The following is a 21141-nucleotide window of genomic DNA, read 5'->3' as shown; positions in this document are numbered from 1 at the left end:
GAGATTGTCAGAATAGCAAATAACAGGTTAAGGGGGAAATGTTAGGAATGAGAAACTGTGTATAGCAATTTATTCCTCTTGAGACCTCATAGGAGTCCCTAGATGGTGCTTTGTAGGTGGAGGAGTGGCACAATGGTGAAGGAGTGTGAGATAAGGGCCACTTGGAAAATGTAGTGTATGCAGATATAAAGAACTGGCCTTCCCATGATTACGCACCATCATTTGCGGCGAAATGCGCGTCGGTGCATCTGACCACTCGGCTGCTACACTGTACTTCTTCCCTTATTTTCACAGGTATGTGGACATATGGGCATAGCTGCAGACATACCCATTTTTACCACTACTATCATTTGAATCCATGCAGGTGTTAGGGGCTTATAGCAACATGGGGCTACATTTGTATTTTTTTAAAACTTTGTATTTATGCTGGCATATGTTTATGGTTGGTAACTATTGTAATTACCTTAATGAATATTTATTCTTATTTGTACCTTACAGTTCTATGCCAATAATTTAATTATGTTATCATTTTGATATACACTCTTTCGCCCTGATTTTACCCCTTACCATCCTTTTGAGATCAGTTGCTACATTCCAAGCAGTCCTCTCCAATCCTAATTATTTTGCCCACCCTCTTCCTTTAATATCGTCATTTCATATTTTAAAATTGTATTTCTGTCTAATAAAGTTGTTTTGTTTTTGTACTTTATACTCCTTGTCCTCCTTTTTTGATAAGATCTAGAGAACTGTCATGAAGTTCAGAATATAAACAATAACATACCACAAGGATGGCAGCAAAAGGCTAAAGAGGATTTAAAAAACAAAATAAACGTGCCAGGAGGTTGGGGACTCATTACAGGGACAGCAAGATCATTTCTTTTTTATTTTTTTCCCATAAAACCCCTTTAAATCCATTACATAAATATTACAGAAACAGTAATTTTTCTTTCAATTACATTTTGAATAACAGTTTGTAAAGATGCTCCTTGCACATTAAAGCTTCCACTCTATGAGTCATTTTTTCATCTCATCTTCAAAACATGTTCATGAAAATAAAAGATGAGGTCTTAAAGAAGAGAACATACTCCAAAAAATATAAAATAACTTGTAATTTATTGTCACATTTTCAATTTACAATTCATTTCTCCCTGCAGCACCACGGTCTTCTCAATAGCAGAGCAAGCCCATTTCTCTTGTATTTAAACATAATTATATTATTGACCTAAAACATCCAGTTAGCAAATAGTCATTACATTTTCCACACACATTACTGTCTAAGAATAATTAAAGTTTGGTAGTACAGTGCGCTCACATGAATTTATTTGATATACATAACCTGCTTAGCCTATGGTGGAAGAAATGTCATCTTACGGTGTCCATAAAAAGTCCATAGTTCAAAATGGTTTCCTATTTTACTTAACAAGCAAACATGTTTCTAACCTTGGACTCTTGCTTTCAGTTTGTGCCCTAGATAATCTCATAAAGATCGTAATGAGACATAATAATTACATGAAAGCCAGATCTTAATGTTACTTACGGTTTTGAAATTGACATAATATAGACAGTGGCAGTAAAATCAGGGTTTCACACCCTATATAGACCTTTTATTGAATTGAAGATGTCCATTAGTAGCACCCCTTTATAGATCTGATTTGGTATGCAGTGTATAGTAGCTGAGATGTGCCCAGTATACATAATCCTTCAGGGACAGAAATATTATTTTAAAGCTGAAAAGGTTTTGTCTGTCTTACGCCTGAGTCCCTACCTATGTAAACAAAGTTGTCTTCGGCTATGTTCACATGTTGCATTTTTGCTGCTTTTTTTCTGTAGCAAAATCTGCTCTTTAGGCAGTAAAAAAAGCTGCTTTTTTCCTGTGTTTTTGCAGCCTTTTTGCTGCATTTTTTGTTGTCTTTTTACCATGTTTTTTGCTGCTTTTTTACTGCACTTTTGATGCTTTTTTACTGTGTTTTTGTTGCTTTTTTTAGCTGCGTTATTGATGTGTCATTTCTCTGCAGTACATGTTTGAATAAAGTTAGTTTCATTCACCACAAAAGCAGCAAAAATGCAGCTGCATTTTTACACTCTCAATACTTTCAATGGTGAAAAAAAGCTGCAAGAATTCTCACGCTGCTCCTTTAAAAAACGCAGCAGTTTTCCATTTAAGTCAGGAAAAAAAAAGCCAGTATGTGTTTTTGTGTGCAGGAGATTTCTGAAATATTACAGCTTTTGCTGGTTCTTTAAAAAGCAGCTTTTTATCTGCATTTATTTGCATAAAAGCAATGAAAAAAACATACACAAAAGCTCAGCAAAAATGCAATGTGTGAATAGCCTTGTGATTGAATCCATTATTTATCAAGTTTGGTTCATCTTTCATGCATCTTGATTTTTCCAAAATAAATATTTTATAGCAATTAAATATCTGCTGAAGGAGACGAAACGCGCGTCGGTGGCAAGAGGGAGACCCAGTGGTCATTAAAGTGTGGAGGCAGGCATTGTCAGCACTATTAATTAATTTCTATGTATATATAGTATTTTTATGTTACCACTGGGAATGTAATTTACAGATTATTATAATAATATACTGTGCTGATAATGTCTGGATATGTGCAATAAATAAAGTTATTATATCTTTTTCTATTTTTGGCACGCAGCACCTTTGAAATATCAATTTTTTAATAGTAGGCTAGTCAGATTTTGGTAATATTATCTTTACAGCACACTGCACTTTTTATGCACTGCATGAATAATTTTTTAACTGTATTTATAAGAATTATCATATTTATGAATTATTGAGTGTATTTTACCTAATTTTGATATTTTTCTACTGCCTGTATAGTATTTTTTCAGGGTGCTTCATATTTATATACATATATATTTCAGGCCCATTAATTACTGTGTATTAGCATTTTTTATATACACATTTACATTGTACTGTGTTTTTTTCCCCACACTGTATATTAATAGGTGTTTTAACAGGTGTTTTAATGAGTGGTCAATAAAAATTAATTTATTACTTTTGTGTCTAGATGTCTATGTTTCGGCTATGATTTGGTTGTATGGGACAGAGGGGGATTTTTTTTTATTTTTTTTTTAATTAAATAAGTTGTAAGACATTTGATGAAAAAATTTCTGATTCGTCAATTTATTTTTTTATGCTGAAAAAGGGAAGTCTCGTCCCAACAACGAAAAAAAAATGCACTTCATTTTTTATCACAGTGGCAGATGATAATTTAGTACTCAGGGAACCTTTACCTTCAGTGTTTGATACTTGAGATTATATTGAACCTACTGCCAAGAAAGAAGGAGAAAAAGCAGCTGTATACATTGTAGGTTTACTTTTTCCTTTATCTTTTTTGGAGGGGTAATTGAAGGGATTTTTTTGCCTACTGACGCTAAGTTCTGTGAAGGTACAATGGATTAAAACTGATGTACATTTTTGCAAAAATAAAAAAAAAATTATTGGGTATAAAGTTGACCTGCTGTGTAAGTCAGAAAAACTGTTTATTCAGTTGCACCAATCATTAATATACTTTTAGGCATAATCATTAAAACTAAGCTTCATTTCTAAATATTTTATGTATTAGTTTACAACTATATCATCGTCTTTATATTCTACATGCATTTGTTATATTGGACAATCTGTGGAATGCATACAATCAATTTTTTTTCCTATTTTTCCTATTATATTGAAAAAAAAAAAGAATTGGAAATTATGAAGATTCAACATATATTTTAAGATTTCAAGACTTTTTTTTTTACCCCACCGTTTTCTTTTTTTTACCATCCTTTCCCTCGAAAACAATGTATATACTGTATATATTACGTCATCAGCCGGGCAATTGAAACATTTCTTATCAAAATTTTCTTTTTTTTTTTAATCACAATTTAGCTAAACATGTCGGTAATATTATTATTAACATTTTCAACCTCAGATTACATAATTCTATGGCATGCTGACTAAAATATACTTCTATATTGAATATCGGGGTCATGTCATTGGGACAGCATCATAGCCATATAAATAAGCATGCGTTCAAGGTCGTCGACTAGATTTTGCATTTATGTTTCGATATAGGCGTGAGCTCTTATATATGAGAAGAAAGAAACATTTTTCAGAACAGGGATCATGTATTATATATTTTCTGTGACTAGCCATATGGAATTTGCATTAATTTCTTTGTAAATACGAACATCATTTTAAATATATCTTTTTAAAGACAATAATATTTAAAGACTACATATAATATATTTAATTAGAATCTTAAGTGTGTTCAGTTCTGTCCAGCAGTTCACTTGGTATAACTGCCCTGAGAAGATGCTAAATATGTTACTGAACAGCTCGTGCTGCCTAAATAGCCCGGTAAAGCTCGTCCAATCCACCTGTAACTCAACACTTCTTAGGCATCATTTAGCTGAATTAAAAACAAAGTACGGTTTGTTCATTAATTATGAAAACATTCATTAATGTTTCATACAAAACAAAAAAAAAATACACTTGACAAGAATTTGATTGTGCTTCTTACATCAATGGGCTATTATATATATATTTTTTTGCTTTTTATTTTTTCCCCCTACTACTAAAACAACCATGTTTCAAAGCAAATACAGTTTAAATACTATGCTAGCTATCTGTCTATTTTTGCAAAACAAGCACCTGATGATATATCTCTTTCTGGTAGTGCATTTCAAAAAATCCAGAAATGTTTAAAAAAAAAAAAAAAACATCAAAAAAATAAAATCTAGTTAGAGATGTGCTTTATACACTTCTTTTAGGAATCAGTTTACATTCCACTTTTCCCGATTTGTCAAGCTATGGCATGCCCATTCATTAAACTACTTTTGATGTGCTGGAATTACAATTCTGTCCTAGTTAAAAATCTTTGTTTTTTTAATTATTTTAAAAGATGACTGAAAAAAAACACAACTTAGTGACTGACAATAATTTTTACAGTAAGTAAAAAGTTTATCACAGTTTTTTTATAGCTTGCATGAGTTCATTTTTTTAAAATAAATCTTTCACATGTTTTTTTAATATTTGTAATACTGTTTTCATGTTTTAGGTTACTACAGTTCTATGCTTTATAACAGTAAACACCATAGAGCTTGTGCTTTTTGTCTGGGTAACCCACAAAGCGGACAGCTGCCTCGTTAGGGCTGCATCGTCTTCTCGGCTTGGAGATTGGGTAACGGACGCTGGCATCAGCCAACCATCCTCCATCACAGCGATCATATCCCAAGAGTTTCCATGCTGCATACATCTGGCCTACTTTAGCGATCTGAGCCCCATCATTGATACAGGCCTGGACAGCTTCATCGTATGTGAGCTTTGTTGGATGTATTAGGTAGTAGAATCGACCTTTTGAGAAAAATAGAGAGAAAATACATTTTAATTCACATATTAAATAGACTTGAGCAAAAAGATTTACAGGACCCAGGTCTAGCGGTCTGTGAGCAGTCTGTAGCCATTAGGCTAAAGCCTTATGAACTTCCTTCTCCTCATCATTAGGCTGGAGTCAAACTTGCGATTGACCCACGCATGACTCATGTCTCGCATCGCATCCCCCGACACGGCAGCTGCTCTCTGGACAGGAGTGTGTCAGCTTCATGTATTTCTATACAGCTAAGATGCTCCTGTCCAGAGAGTATCAGGCCATGCTGGGTGATGCGATACGAGACTCGCGCAAGTCACCTGTGAATCAATCGCAAGTGTGACTCCGGTCTTACAGTGTGAGCCATGTATGACAGCATGACAAGTCTACTAACCAGGAGAAGCATTGGTGATCTGCTATGTATGAGGAGGTTCACAGGACTCTAATCCGGCAGGTGTAGACTACCAAAGTGGCCAATGGACCAAAACCTAGCAAAAACACTTCATGAATGTATTAATCCATTGTCACACAACTCATTTTTACATAGGCCAGTATTCCCTAAACTTTTATTTATATTTTTCAAACTAAAAATTGGACCTACTTATGTTTGCCATGATTATTTTATTAGCATCTACACTCCTGTTATTATGTAAGCATTTCAGCACCGCGCTCCATAACATATAATGCAGTGCATGCCTACTTTATGGAAAAATAAATATGAACAAAATTATGATCTAAATTTCCCAGGTGGATTCAGATTGCCAATCTAAGAAGTTTCAAGGTGCAATAATTAAATACCGGCCAAGAGTTGTTGTCAAACGTAGTTTCTGCATATATTGGTTCTAGGTTGTATAAAAATGGAAAACAGGAATAAAAAAAGTTGTGCGCCTAATTGAAACGAATGGAATGTGACCACACACCATTCTCGCAGAAACCTTAGTAGTGTCTTTTACAAATATATGTATTTTATTACAGTTTTCAAAATCTTACAAATGCATGTATATATACAAAAATTTCAAAAAATTTCTAAACATCTGGCCATACCCTAACAATCTAATTTGAATGAATTGAACATTTATGGCAAGATTTCCTCCAGTCTACAACTGATCGCCTGGGTACCAGCAGGATGACATTTTGGGGGTGATTCATCAAGATGGGTGATTCTCTTGCTAAGGAGGCATGTCAAATCAAATGCTCCATTTTCATTAAAGAGACCTAACCACCAGCATTTTGCAATGTGAACTAAAGGTAGCGCCATATTAGCACTAAAGGGTATTTTACACGCTGCGATATAGGTATAGATATCGCTAGCGAGCGTACCCGCCCCCGTTGGTTGTGCGTCACGGGCAAATCGCTGCCCGTGTCGCACAACATTGCTTAAACCTGTCACACGCACTTACCTGCCTAGCAACATCGCTGTGACCGGCATCATAGCAATGTCACTAAGTGGCCTCCCAATAGTAGAGGAGGGGCGGAGATGAGCGGGCCGGACATCCCGCCCACCTCCTTCCATTCTCATTGTCAGCGGGACGCTGGTACGGTGAGTTTCCTCGTTCCTGGGGTGTCACACAAAGCGATGTGTGCTGCCGCAGGAACGACAAACAACCTCGTTACTCACCTGACAACGATATTTGGTGTTTGGATGACCTCTCTAAAACCAACGATTTTTACCACTTTTGCAATCATTGAAGGTCGCTCGTACGTGTTACACGCTGCGATGTCGCTAACGACGCCGGATGTGCGTCACAAACGCCGTGACCCCGAAGATAAAATGTTAGCGATATCACAGCATGTAACGCACCCTTAAGATGGTGAATCCAGGCACACCTGTTGTAGAAAGATGGGAAGCTTGGTTGATGAAAAATCTTTAATTAATGTTGCAGACATGTACTGCACTTTAATTGACAGGTGGAACAGGGCGGGCCTTTGTGTGTCAGGTCCTCGGTGTTTATTCCTTCTCTGGTGTGCTACTGGCTTGCCCTCTTTTCTTTATTTAAATATCGCACAACGCTGCCATTGCTATTTTTGGCGACACGTGCGCATTTCCACAGTAATTCTATCTTCATTTAAATGGTGCTGGAGTCTGCATGCACGTACCACGATCTCTGGAACTATTTTATTGAAGACACTGTGGTGAAGACTATGAGTGGCATGAGCGGACCCATGGAAGCTCGGTTCGGAGGGTTCAGTCAGACAAACTGACTGAAAAAAATGTCAGAAAAAATTTGATTTAGGACCTGTACATGACGTGAACCCCAATGGAAGTCACAAGTTGGGCAGATCAGGTCCCTACACACATGAGGCAGCAATAAACATCACCTACAGTGGAGGGCGGGCAGTGTTTTTCCATTTTTTTTTTTTGGGTGTACACTACATCCGATAACACTGTTGTTACCCCCAATACGAGCTGTTCAAACACTGTAACCAGCTCGCACTGGGTGAAGCATGGAGTGTACCCAAGCACAGGGATGCTTAATCGAGTAGTTTGCATACGTAAAGCACCCAAACTCAGAACTCAAAACACTGTCAGTGTTCGGTATGAACACCGAACTTTACTTTTCAGGTTCACTCATCTCTAGACAACATTCCAACATCAAGACACAGATCTACAGAGTGGAAAACAGAGTGTGGTCTGTGGGGACATGGTAATGCAGAAACATTTTAGGAGGCACATTTTTTTGCTACCACTTTGAGGAGAAATTCTCAGTGATGTCAAGCATTGAAAGTCCATGATTTGTTTATCATGGGAAAACCAATTCAATATGGAATTAACAAGTCAGTCATTGTTATATCCGGGATAAATTGCTGAAGAAAATAGCTTGTTTGCCTTCTAGGCTTCTGCATGACTTTAGGAAAGTCATATTATCTCCTGCCACCTTGTCAACGACTTGATATAGTACATTTTGTTGTGAACTGTCCCAAAATGTCTGTAAGCTTTTTTTTCTAACACAGAGTACACACGATTAATGGTCGTTAACTTTATAGATTTTTTATCTTTCATAATTATTTTCAAACCTTTCCTAATCTCAGTGAACATAAGTCTGAAGAGGATTGTGAAGCAAATAGTCTCCATGGAAACCAACACTTAAATTCCCATTAGCATCTTCCAGTGCCAGAAATCTGTGTTCTCAGTCAAATGCTCCCAGAAATAGCAGCATCTTATCAATTAATTGCAGTATCATATATTTTCTGATAAGCTATACACTATTTAAAGGACTGAATAATAACAAATAGGTTCAGAGAAATCCACATTTCTATCTGATCAACAAAGGAATAAGGAAATGTAGAAAACACTAATTACAGCATCGTTTATCAAGGTTTTAGATATTTTGTTAATTAATTTGCTATCATGTAAAGCTTCTAAATTATTAAAACAAGAAAATGATTTCCAAAATTTTAGATCTGTACCGTAGTAAATGCATATTTCAATACATCATGCTGCAGAAATAATAATGGTAAAGTTCTAATCTTTTGATTAAAAAATAAATAAATTATTAACCTTTAAAAAAAATTGCATTAAGTGTTTTTTTTTATTGCACCAATAGAGGGGCACTTTAAAAGCAAGTTCCCTGCTATGTCTTTAGGGTGCTTTACACGCTGCGACATCACTACCGATCTATCGTCGGGGTCATGTCATTAGTGACGCACATCTGGGGCCGGTAGTGACATCGCAGCGTGTAACACCAAGGAGCGACGATCAATGATCGCAAAATCGTTCAAAAACGGTGATCGTTGACACGTCGCTCCTTACCTTAACCCCTTCAGCCCCCGGGCACTTTCTGTTTTTGCGTTTTTGTTTTTTGCTCCCCTTCTTCCGAGAGGCGTAACTTTTTTATTTTTCCATCAATCTTGCCATATGAGGGCTTGTTTTTTGCAGGATGAGTTGTACTTTTAAATGAAACCATAAGTTTTACCATATAGTGTACTGGAAAACGGCAAAAAAATTCCAAGTGCGGAAGTCCAAGTTTTATTCACTGTGTTCACTTTATTCAGTATGGTAAAACTGAGGTATCTATGTGATGCCTCAGGTCGGTGCAAGTTTGTAGACACCAAACATGTATAGGTTTACTTGTATCTAAGGGGTTAAAAAAAATTCACAAGCTTGTCCAAAAAACGTGGCGCACATTTTGCGCAATTTTCCAAAACCCGTAGCGTTCTCATTTTTCAGGATCTGAGGCTCAGTGACTGCTTATTGTTTGCGTCTCGACCTGATGTTTTTAACGGTACCATTTTTGCGCAGATGCTACGTTTTGATCGCCTGTTATTGCATTTTGCGCAAAATTTCGGCAACCAAAAAACGTAATTTTGGCGTTTGGAATTTTTTTGCCGCTACCCCGTTTACTGATCAGATTCATTGATTTTATATTTTGATAGATCGGGCATTTCTGAACGTGGCGATACCAAATATGTGTGTATTTTTTATTTTTTTAATCCTTTAATTTGGAATGGGGTTTAAGGGGGGTGATTTGAACTTTTAGGTTTTTTTATTTTTTTTTTATTTTTTAAAACTTTTTTTTTTACTTTTTTTTTATTTTACTAGTCCCCCTAGGGGGCTATAGCGATCAGCAATCCGATCGCTTTGCACTATCTGCAGATCTCAGCTACAGAGCTGAGAACTGCAGATTTGCTGCTTCACTTTCAATGCCGGCTGTATTCCGGCATTGAGAGGAAGTGAGTCATGTTAGCTACAGGCGTCATCACTTGACCCTGTGCTACCATGGCAACTGCCGAAAGTCACGTGATCATGTCACGTGACTTCCGGTGGGGGCGGGGTAAGTGACTGTCATGGCGGCGCCCATATACATATGGCTGCCAAGATTTTGGCAGCAAAATGTAAGGGGTTAATGGCCGCGGGTGGAAGCGATTCCACCCGCGGCTAGCAGGCACACATGTCAGCTGTTGATAACAGCTGATATGTGCGCGGATCGCCGCCGCCTGCTGGCGGCAGGGGGCGGGGCTTACCGGCACACGATCCATGACGTACCCAGTACGTCATGGGTCGTTAAGGGGTTAATATCCCTGCTGCCACAAGTATGATGTTGTTCATCATTCCTGCGGCATCACACATCGCTATGTGTGACACCGCAAGAACGACGAACATCTCCTTAGCTGCGTCCACCGGCAATGTGGAAGGAAGAAGGTGGGCGGGATGTTACGTCCCAGTCATCTCCGCCCCTCCACTTCTATTGGCCGGCCGCTTAGTGATGCCGCAGTGACGTCGCTATGACGCCGAACGCACCTCTCCCTTGAAGGAGGGATTGTTCGGCGGTCACAACGATGTCGCTGACAAGGTATGTGTGTGTGCAGCTGTCGTAGCGAACATTATAGCACCAAATGTCGCACGAATGACGGGGGCGGGTGCTATCGCGCTTGACATCACTAATAATCGCTAGCGATGTCGCAGCGTGTAAAGCACCCTTTACACACACATTCTGGTGGCTTTATCCGCTATCGCTGCTGTTTTATTATTTCATGGAGTGCCAGAGGTCACAACACAATACAACTCTATGAAAGCCTTGATCTGGACTTGTACTGGCTCTCATAAAGTTGTGTTGGGAGCTTGTGATGTAGCTTCTGAGTTCCGGGCAGTTAGAAGCTACAGTCACAATTTGGTGCCGAAAGACTGGATCGGCATCGGTAAATGGTGAAGATGCCGGAAGGTGAGAATATGACAGGGGAAAGGGGACCGAGATTTAAAGTGCCACTTCAGTACTGAAGAGAAAAATAATGAAGTGGTGCAGGTCTCTTTGTATACATACTGTATATATATATATATATATATATATAAATAATGCCGGTGGACAGGATATGGGTGGACACACTGTATAGATGCTGTATATATATATATATATATATATATATATATATTACTTAAAACCTAATGGTTGAAAGCTGAATTGCATAAACATAGTCTATAAATAGGATTATTGGGTGACCAAATAGATGCAATTTCCTGGGGCTTCTTTTAAGTGTGAGTCAGAAGGGATGTATGTCAACTTGTGTTTAAAGGGATCCTGTCAGGTCCCATATGCATTCTGAGCTATAAGCAGGGTGTTGTGTGGCCTAATACCTCCTTCCTACCCATCCCTATGTTGTAATATTGTGGAATATGAAAGTAATAAAAAACATTTTATTACCTACATATTCCCTATGTAAATGTGCAGGGTCTGTAGTCCCATGGACATCACATCGCCCTGTGGATGTTTGCATGTATTCCGTGGTATCACGCCCCTGTGGGCGTGATACCATGGATTTACATGTGCGACGTCACCATCAGCATCTTCAGATCCCACAAGTGCGTACTTACCATTCCAGCAGCCGTCATCAGGGTGCTCGATTCTCAGCTTCAGATGCGCTCTGTGCATCTGTGCAGGAGTCTTCTAAGCATGCGCAGAGCGAGTCTGAAGCAGAGAAGCGAGCACACTAATGACGGCTGCTGGAATGGTAAGTACGCACGTGTGGGATCTGAAGGTGCTGATAGTGATGTCGCACATGGAAATCCATGGTATCAACCCACAGGTGAGTGATACCACGGAAAACATGCAAACGGCCACAGGGCGATGTGACATCCATGGGCCTACAGCCCATAGGGAATATGTAATTAATAAAACATTTTTTATTGCTTTCATATTCCACAATATTACAACACAGGGATGGGTAGGAATGGGTTATAAGGCCACACATCACCCTGCTTAGGCCGGTTTCACACATCCGGCTTTTCGCCGGTTTGCCGGATCCGGCGCTCTCCCGTACAGACAATACAGTACAGTGACAGCGCTGTAACTTCCGGGTCACATGCTGTCATGTGACCGGCGCTTGTTGCGCTGTCACTGTACTCTAGTCACTGTATGGGAGAGCGCCGGATCCGGCAAACCGGCGAAAAGCCGGATGTGTGAAACCGGCCTTATAGCTAGAATGCATATGGGACCTGAAAGGTTCCCTTTAAGGCTATGTGCCCACGCTGCGGATTTACCGCGGATTTTGCCGCGGATTTGCCGCGGATTTACCGCGGATTTTCCGAGAATCTGCAGCAGCGGCACTTCCAAGCCATTTCAATGGCATTTTGGAAATGCTGTGTCCATGCTGCGGATTTTTCCGCAGCGGATTTGCAGCGGATTTTGATCCGGAAAAATCTGCAGCATGTCAATTATTGTTGCGGATTTTGGTGCTGATTTTGGGTATAGAATGGGGAAAAAAAAAAAATCCGCATCAAAATCCGCGGCAAATTCGCGGTAATCCGCGGTAAATCCGCGGTAAATCCGCAGCAAATCCGCGGCAAAAATAAGGTGCGGATTTGCCGCGAAAGTCGCGGATTTTCTTGCAGAAAAATCCGCAGGTACATTCTACCGTGGACACATAACCTTAGTCTTTTAAGCTACTCAATATAAGGAAAATAATAGTTTATTAGTATGGTTAGGCAAATCAGTTCTAAACAAATCAAAAATGAATCTGGAAATTTCGAAAATTTGTGGATTCTAGAGAATCGGAACATTTTGCGAATCATTTTGTGCAAATACATATAAAAAACGGCCAGCTGTAATTTTGCTGATTTATATGGACTAGGATGAAGGCCGTGCCGTAGCAGCTCCCCACCTGCCAGTAGTTAGTTGACAATGATGTCAAGGTGCCAAAAGCACTTGCAAAGATTGAAGAAAAAAATGGAGCCAGCGCTGCTGCCTTAATGACTGAATAAGGCTATGTCCGCACGTTGCTTTTTACCTGCTTTTTTGCTGCTTTTTCAACTGCAGCGTTTAATGCCAAAATGGTTATGTTCTGCTTTTCAAGCAAAGTCTATGGGAATTTGGGTTTCTTGTCCGCACTATGCAGTTCAAACTGCAGCCTTTTTGTTGCAGAACTTTGGTCAAAAACTCAGCTTTGCAGTGCAAAACCCAAATGGCAAAAACAACTGACATGTGAATTGTTTTTGCCATTTGGGTTTTGCACTACAAAGCTGAGTTTTTGACCAAAGTTCTGCAACAAAAAGGCTGCAGTTTGAACTGCATAGTGCGGACAGGAAACCCAAATTCCCATAGACTTTGCTTGAAAAGCAGAACACAACCATTTTGGCATTAAACGCTGCAGTTGAAAAAGCAGCAAAAAAGCAGGTAAAAAGCAGGTAAAAAGCAACGTGCGGACATAGCCTCAAGGTTTATTTTTTTTCATCATTCCTTTCCAGACCATCTTTTTATGTTTTAACGTTACTTCAAATTTCCTGGGAGCATTTGAGTGAACCTGACAAAATCGAGTTTTGGCACATTGCCTGATCTCCCTGAAAAAAAGTCGGGTCTTATATTATTTTTTCCTCTGAAAAATGCGCTAGGGCTTATTTTCAGGGGATGACATATTTTCCCATGACCAACAATCCACATTTATTCTTAAACAAGAAAAAAAAAATCAACATTTATTCAAATACAATCATGTCATCAAATTCTAGAACATCAACATTTTGTGGTAATCCTATTACTGGTTCAGATGCACATTTTCTTATTTGACCTGCTATTCTCATGATGCAGAGCCATAATGGTGCGTACACACCATATTTGTATGGGGGGTGTCTGCTTTGTTTGATGAAGAGTCCTGCTATATTCTTCAACTTTTTTTTTAGCTGTTTAGACACTTCCTTATAAATCCACAACAAGGGCTTATTTTTGGAGTTGGGCTTATATTTTAAGTATATTCAAAAAAAAACCAAAAATCCTACTAAGGCTTACTTTCACGGAAACAGGGTATATGCTGTTATTTTGTGTAACTTCCTAGTCAACGTCTGAAGGCAGCTTCCTCCAATGACACTGAAAACTTGACTAGCCCAATTTTTTATTTTTTTGGCATTGCCTAAAAAAATGACTGAACATTTCTACTGTTTTAAAAATAATTAATGAATAGCACTGTGGATGAACATTTCTTCAGCAATTTAAATGCTATGTGATTCCAAAGTCAACATTTAGACTTTTCAATGAGGCTTAGCCCATACTATCAACATTCCCAAACTCAGAAACCAAATAACCTGCATAGACTTAGGTGTTAGAAGAAATGAGCAGTCTGAAAGTCAAAATGTGCAAATGGAAACAGACTGTTAAAGTGATGGAAAGCTCGACACAATTACTGAATCACTTTCAATGTAATAGCTGAAAACAACTGCTGTACCTCTAATCTAATAGGCTCGGTAACTTGGCTTCAAAGGATAGATCAAGAATGGCTGGTTCCTTTAAGTAAATGGTTATAAATTTACTAACTTTCTTATACTGAAAAGTATAAATGTAAGGGTTTAAAAGGTAATTACTATTGATAGGTGAATAGCAACTATTCATGTTTAGATTATTAGTAACAAATCCAAAGTATTATTACGGTATTCGTCACAAATAATGAACAGATTGCAAGTCAATGAAGAACTCAAGCATTTTTCTTGTCATGATGAATACTGGAATAGTACTTGGTTTTTGGTAAGAATTATCCGAACACGAATAGTTACTATTCACCCATCTCTTATAATTACTATATTGCAAAATAACAAGTCAGATGTTTTATTGGTGGACGTTCGGATGATGAAACCTCATCGACCATTGGCAACATAATTGCTGCAGAATCTGAAGCCTTACTAAAGGAGCCATTGCCTTTACAAATGGTTGCTCATCCCCCAGTATGTTATAACCATGAACATCCAGTCACAATGTAGCTTCTAATGAATGTTTTCATTTACCTTTGAAGTTTGATGTGAAACAAAACACATCATATCGGCCTTTGTCTTTGTCCCTATATCCATAGTTTCGAACTCCAGGAACAGTGTTTTTTCCCCCGCAAGGTTCTCTAGGATTGGTAATTGGGTATTGTACTGAGCCATCGTTTAGCCAGCCTGCATTGCACCAATCAAGTCCTGACCTCCAGGCATCATATAGTTGATCAAAAGAGGCAATTATAGAATCTTGGTCTTGACAGACTTTTTTGGCTTCATAAAAATTGAAATTGTAGCGGCCTATACGTGGAAAATATGGATATACAAGACCTGAAATACAAACAAAAAAAGGGTAGGAAGCTATGTAAAAATGAAAGCAAAGCTTATCAGTAGACTTTATGTAAAGTTTTCCAGCCATAAGCAGTATAAATTAAAGTATGGTGAAAATAATTACTGTTTCTGAAGGATAATTTTTTATATTAGCTTAGTCACTCATACAGCAGAACCTATTACATAGTTACACAGTACGGTTAAAAAATGATATATGTTCAATCAAGTTCAACATAGGGACAAGAAAGGATGAAGAGGATGGGGTATTGGTATGCACATAATGCATGATCCAATCTTCTCTAAAATCTAATTTTCCCACCTCATCTTGAGTGTCAATCAATTGCATCAATATTTAGAACAAGATTTTACACATTTAAATAAGTATTTATATTACTGTCTTTTTTTTAAACCATTGACAGTTTCCACTATGACCAGCTCTGGAGGTGCTTACTAGTTTTACTTACACTACAGCATAATATTCCTGCAACTAAGGGGTACTTTGCACGCTGCGACATCGCAAGCCGATGCTGCGAAGGCCGAGCGCGATAGTCCCCGCCCTCGTCGCAGCTGCGATATCCTTGTGATAGCTGCCGTAGCGAACATTATCGCTACGGCAGCTTCACATGGACTCACCTGTCCTGGGACGTCGCTCTGGCCGGCGACCCGCCTCCTTATTAAGGGGGCGGGTCGTACGGCGTTACTGCGACGTCACACGGCAGGCGGCCAATAGGAGCGGAGAGGCGGAGATGAGCGAGATGTAAACCTCCCCCCTACCTTCTCCCTTCCGCATGTCCTATGGGAGCCGTGGTGACGCCGGTAGGAGATGTTCCTCGCTCCTGCGGCTTCACACACAGCGATGTGTGGAGCGAGGAACAACATCGGACCATCGCGTCAGCGCAATTATGGATTACGCCGACGCTACACCGATTATACGATTACGACGCTTTTGTGATGTGTGTCACTTTCAATTTGACCCCATCGACATCGCACCTGCGATGTCGTAGTGTGCAAAGTACCCCTTAGTGTCCAGGGGCAGAACTTTACATTTATACACAGTGAATTGCATGTGCCAAGGAGATGCTCAAATACTCAGTTTGTCTAAATCAGCTTGTAAATTAAAACTTCCATAGATCCATAGACAACACTATACTACACTGCTTGGTGTCTGCAAAAATGGAAATAACACATCTTCTACATCATTGATAAAAAAAATTATTTTAAAGAACAGAGAGTCCTCAGTGGTTGATACCTTTTAATGGCTAACTGAAAAGATGGTAATAATTCAGTTAGCTATTAAAAAGTATCAACCACTGAGGACTCTCTGTTCTTTTAAACAATTTTTTTATCTCTACTGGCTAACACGGTACAAAGATATATATTTTACGTACATCATTGATAAAACAGTTGAATAGTAGAGGACCCAGCACTGAACCTAGAGACCGTTCAGAGTAATAGTTTATATAGTCTTTTCAATTTTTTACTGCAATTACTAAGTAGTACAGGTCTAGTATTAACAGGGAAAGAGCTAGTACCATTTTTGAATATGAGCACCACATTAGCTTGGTGCCAGTCATTGAGCACGGTATCAGCCACTAGAGAGCATCAAAAAATGACGTAGTAAGAGCACAGCAATAACTGAGCTTTGTTCCTTAAAGGGGTATTCTCATCTCCCAGATCCTATCCCAATATGTAGTAGGTGTAATAATAATAATTATATTAGCAAATACCTCTGATTAGTAATGTAGTATAGTTCTTCTGATTCACAATGTCGCTTACGTCATGTTCAGGACATTGCAAGAGCTTACGTATCCGTGGTTATGACCACTAGTAACTAACTAACTGTGACTATGAGTGGTCATAACTATGGATACCTAAGATCCTACAATGCCCTGATCATGAGGTAGGACACATGGCTATATCAGGAGAACTATACTACATTTCTAATTGGAGGTATTTGCCTAAATTATTATTATTACACCTACTACATATTGGGATAGGATCTTGGAGATGAGACTAAAGGTCCAGTCACACTAAACAACTTACCAGCGATCCCAACAACGATAGGGATCGCTGGTAAGTTGCTAGGAGGTTGCTGGTGAGATGTCACACTGCGACGCTCCAGCGATCCCACCAGCAACCTGACCTGGCAGGGATCGCTGGAGCGTGGCTACACGAGTTGCTGGTGAGCTCACCAGCAACCAGTGACCAGCCCCCAGCGCCGCGTGGAAGATGCTGCGCTTGGTAACTAAGGTAAATATCGGATAACCAACCCGATATTTACCTTGGTTACCAGCTCACGCAGCTACACGTGCAGAGAGCAGGGAGCAGCGCACACTGAGCGCTGGCTCCCTGCTCTCCTAGTTACAGCACACATGGGGTTAATTACCCGATGTGTGCTGCAGCTAAATGTGCACAGAGCAGGGAGCAGCGCACAATGCTTAGCGCTGGCTCCCTGCTCTCCTAGCTACAGCACACATGGGGTTAATTAACCCGATGTGTCCTGCAGCTACATGTGCACAGAGCAGGAGCCGGCACTGACAGTGAGAGCGGCGGAGGCTGGTATCAAAGGTAAATATCGGGTAACCAAGGACAGGGCTTCTTGGTTACCCGATGTTTACATTGGTTACCAGCCTCCGCAGAAGCCGGCTCCTGCTGCCTGCACATTTAGTTGTTGCTGTCTCGCTGTCACACACAGCGATCTGTGCTTCACAGCGGGACAGCAACAACTAAAAAATGGCCCAGGACATTCAGCAACAACCAACGACCTCACAGCAGGGGCCAGGTTGTTGCTGGATGTCACACACAGCAACATCGCTAGCAACGTCACAAAAGTTGTTCGTTACCAGCGATGTTGCTAGCGATGTTGCTTAGTGTGACGGGGCCTTAACCCTAAGCACTCCTGGATACAACCCATCTGGAACTGGGGCTTTGTTCACATTAACTTTATTTAACTTTGTGCAAACCTTAACTACATTCAGCCAACTAAGTATATTTGTTGAAGTATTTAGAGTAACTAGGATAGACTACATCAGTCATTCTCTCTTCTTTTGTATATACAGAGCTGAAGAATAGAGATGAGGGAACCTTTGGAAGTTCGGTTCGCCAGGTACATTCAAACCTTAAAAAGGTTTGATTTTTGACCCCCAACTTGATCTGAACCTCAATGGAAGTCTGTAATTGGCCAGTTTGTGGCTAAACACACAGGCTGCCTACCATAAGCAGAACACTTCTGGGGTAAGGTGGGCAGGGTTTTTCACATTTTTTTTTTGTTTGTGTGTGCACACTGCACTTGACCACACTGGTTTTACCCCCAGTGTGAGCCATTCAAACACTGCAAGTGGCTCGCACAGGGTTGAGCATCACTCGCACCCAAGCACAGCACTGCTCACTTGAGTAGTCTGCACTCGTAACTCACACAACCATCAAGCCCAAACTTTGCTTTTTTGGAAGTCAGATTCTGAACCCAAACCTCGAACTTCTGGTTCACTCATCTCTACAGAAGGACCCATTTAGTAATTCTGCCTTCTCTTGATTCTCAGTGACAAACATTACATAAGGGATCTACCTTGGATTTTTGTTGGTATTAATATACTTAAAGAATTTTTGGGAATTTCTATTGCTTAACCTGGCTACCTGCCATTCATTTGCTAATTTGACTGATTCTGTTGAGCTCTTTGTAGTTTATATTGACTAGAACCGACCTGGCAAAGTTATACGGCATATTTTAAAATGCTCTTTTTGTGGGGTTTTTTTTTTACAATAGGTATAAGCTACGTGATTTTATTTCTGCTGTATTTGATAACGAGTATAATACTCAATAACACAGAGTGACACAGGCATCTGAGCATGCCACGATTTTTTTTTCTGTTGGGTTTGTAATCTTTCATCAAATCCTAATGAATGTATCAACTATTTGCTTGTCTTCCTGAATAATGAAAGCTCAAAATGTCAGCATGCATGTGAAATCACATCACAGGAGCAGGAAATGCATTAAGATTACAATCCTGGTGTAGAACTATATCTCTCAGATGTTTATATGGATGAGTAAATGGAAATGTCACACACAACACAAAAGGTCACGATTTAGAAAGAAGGGCCATAACTTCAGAATGAAATAAAACCTCTGGGCATTTTTGGTTTTGTAAGGTCAGCAATTAATACCGTCCTGCATCAGATTCACAGTATTGAGACATGCGGACACTTCTCTGAATGTGAATAATACCGTACATCAATAATACTTTAACAAAGGTAGAAAACAGCAGACACAGTCAGTGTTCACATTGATCAGATTACTATTAGACAAGGCTGTTTGCTTGGACAGGATGAACTATAATGATTTTTGTACCGTATACTGATAATTAGCACAAGCAAATTTTTTAAAGAACATTATGTTTTGCAGAGATTTATTGTTTTGAATTACACCATTCATTTTACTTCATGTGAACTAAAAAACAGAAAAATAAGATTCCAAGTTCATTAAAATGGTGAAAAAAAAAACCCCACCACGGTTCTACCATCTAACATACACTGTGCAGTCAAAATGACCTGGCAAGAAAATGCTTCAGGTCACTACGATAGCAGTAATACTAAACTTATAATAAATTTATACAAGTAAAAAATAAGTTCTAAACTTTATATACAAAAATAACATTTGGTCTTTGGCACCATTTCCTGAGACCCATACTATTGAAATTTTTCCTGTTATGATGAAGCTGTGTGAGATATACATGAGCGAGTACCTAACTATCCGTACTCTATATACTCATAACGCGTACTGTCTCATATTCGCATGTTTGTTCCGAATAGCGTGTGCAATGCAAGTCAATGGGGAAAAACTCGCAATGTAACGAATAACCCGAATTTTGCACAATTTGATACTCGCACGAATAGTATGGCATTCAGGTTACTCATTACTTTGCAAGTTTTTCCCCCATTGACTTGCAATGCACACGCTATTCGGAACAAATCAGCGAGTATTTGACAGTACTCGTTATGAGTATAGCAACTATGAATAGTTAGGTACTCGCTCAACTCTAGTGTGAGAACTTGTCTTATGATAGTTTTCATTTATACAAATTGGGGTACATGCAATGTTTTTATCCCATTTAATGGCATTTTTTAGGGGGTAAGTGTATTGAGAGAAAACAAAAATTGCAATACAGGTGATTAGAATTATTTTTTGTTGTGACTAAACATGGCAGACCCAGGAGTCTTTATTAAATGTCAGGATGCAAGAGCAACACATTGACAATCTGAAGTCACTTCCCCTTGGGCAGCAATGGCCATCAGAAGTGATGGCCACCATGTTGGGAGCTTTTTAAACAGCGTCATTAAAAGGGACTCTGTCAGCAGGTTTTTGCTGTGTAAGCTGAGGACAGCATGTTGTAGGGGTAAAAAAACAAAAGCAACTGTGTCTCTCTTATTGTGTGCGTGCTGTGGTTTACTTAAACTAATGGCTTTATACCCTGTGATTAACACTAAAAACTCATGCAGAGAAGTTAGACACGGCCCACGCTGTGATTGATACCTCACAGTCAATGCACAATCTCTATTGAGAGCCTTTTGTGGGCGGGGCAGCTCTCTCACCTCAGATACATGCTTAAAACTCAATTCTTTGATTATGTGAGAACAGCTGCACCCAGTCATCTATGGGATACACTTTGGATTTAGAATCTCCTTGCATACATTATGTTGCTGTAAGATGAGGTAGGAAAAACCTGCTGACAGATTTCCTTTAAGCTGATTATCTATTCCTCTTATGTTCTGACATTG

General features: G+C 39.2%; 1 protein-coding gene across 3 annotated transcripts in view; it reads right to left on the bottom strand.

Annotated features, from left to right (window-relative positions):
- Positions 1 to 1094: 1094 nt before the first annotated feature.
- The window catches only part of HAPLN1 (hyaluronan and proteoglycan link protein 1), a 180385-nt gene continuing 160338 nt past the window's right edge, over positions 1095 to 21141 (bottom strand). For all 3 annotated transcript variants that reach the window (XM_075325133.1, XM_075325135.1, XM_075325132.1), the window contains 2 exons: positions 15067 to 15369; positions 1095 to 5356 (listed from right to left, as the gene is read on the bottom strand). In XM_075325133.1, coding sequence (XP_075181248.1) covers positions 5073 to 5356; positions 15067 to 15369 — 587 coding nt within the window. In that variant the 3' untranslated portion in view covers positions 1095 to 5072. The remainder of the gene's footprint in view (positions 5357 to 15066; positions 15370 to 21141) is intronic.

Source organism: Anomaloglossus baeobatrachus, chromosome 1 (assembly GCF_048569485.1).
Source record: "Anomaloglossus baeobatrachus isolate aAnoBae1 chromosome 1, aAnoBae1.hap1, whole genome shotgun sequence".
In the NCBI taxonomy this organism is placed as follows: Eukaryota; Metazoa; Chordata; class Amphibia; order Anura; family Aromobatidae; genus Anomaloglossus; species Anomaloglossus baeobatrachus.
Note: the sequence above shows the minus strand (reverse complement) of the source record. Positions and strands in the feature narration are given on the sequence as shown.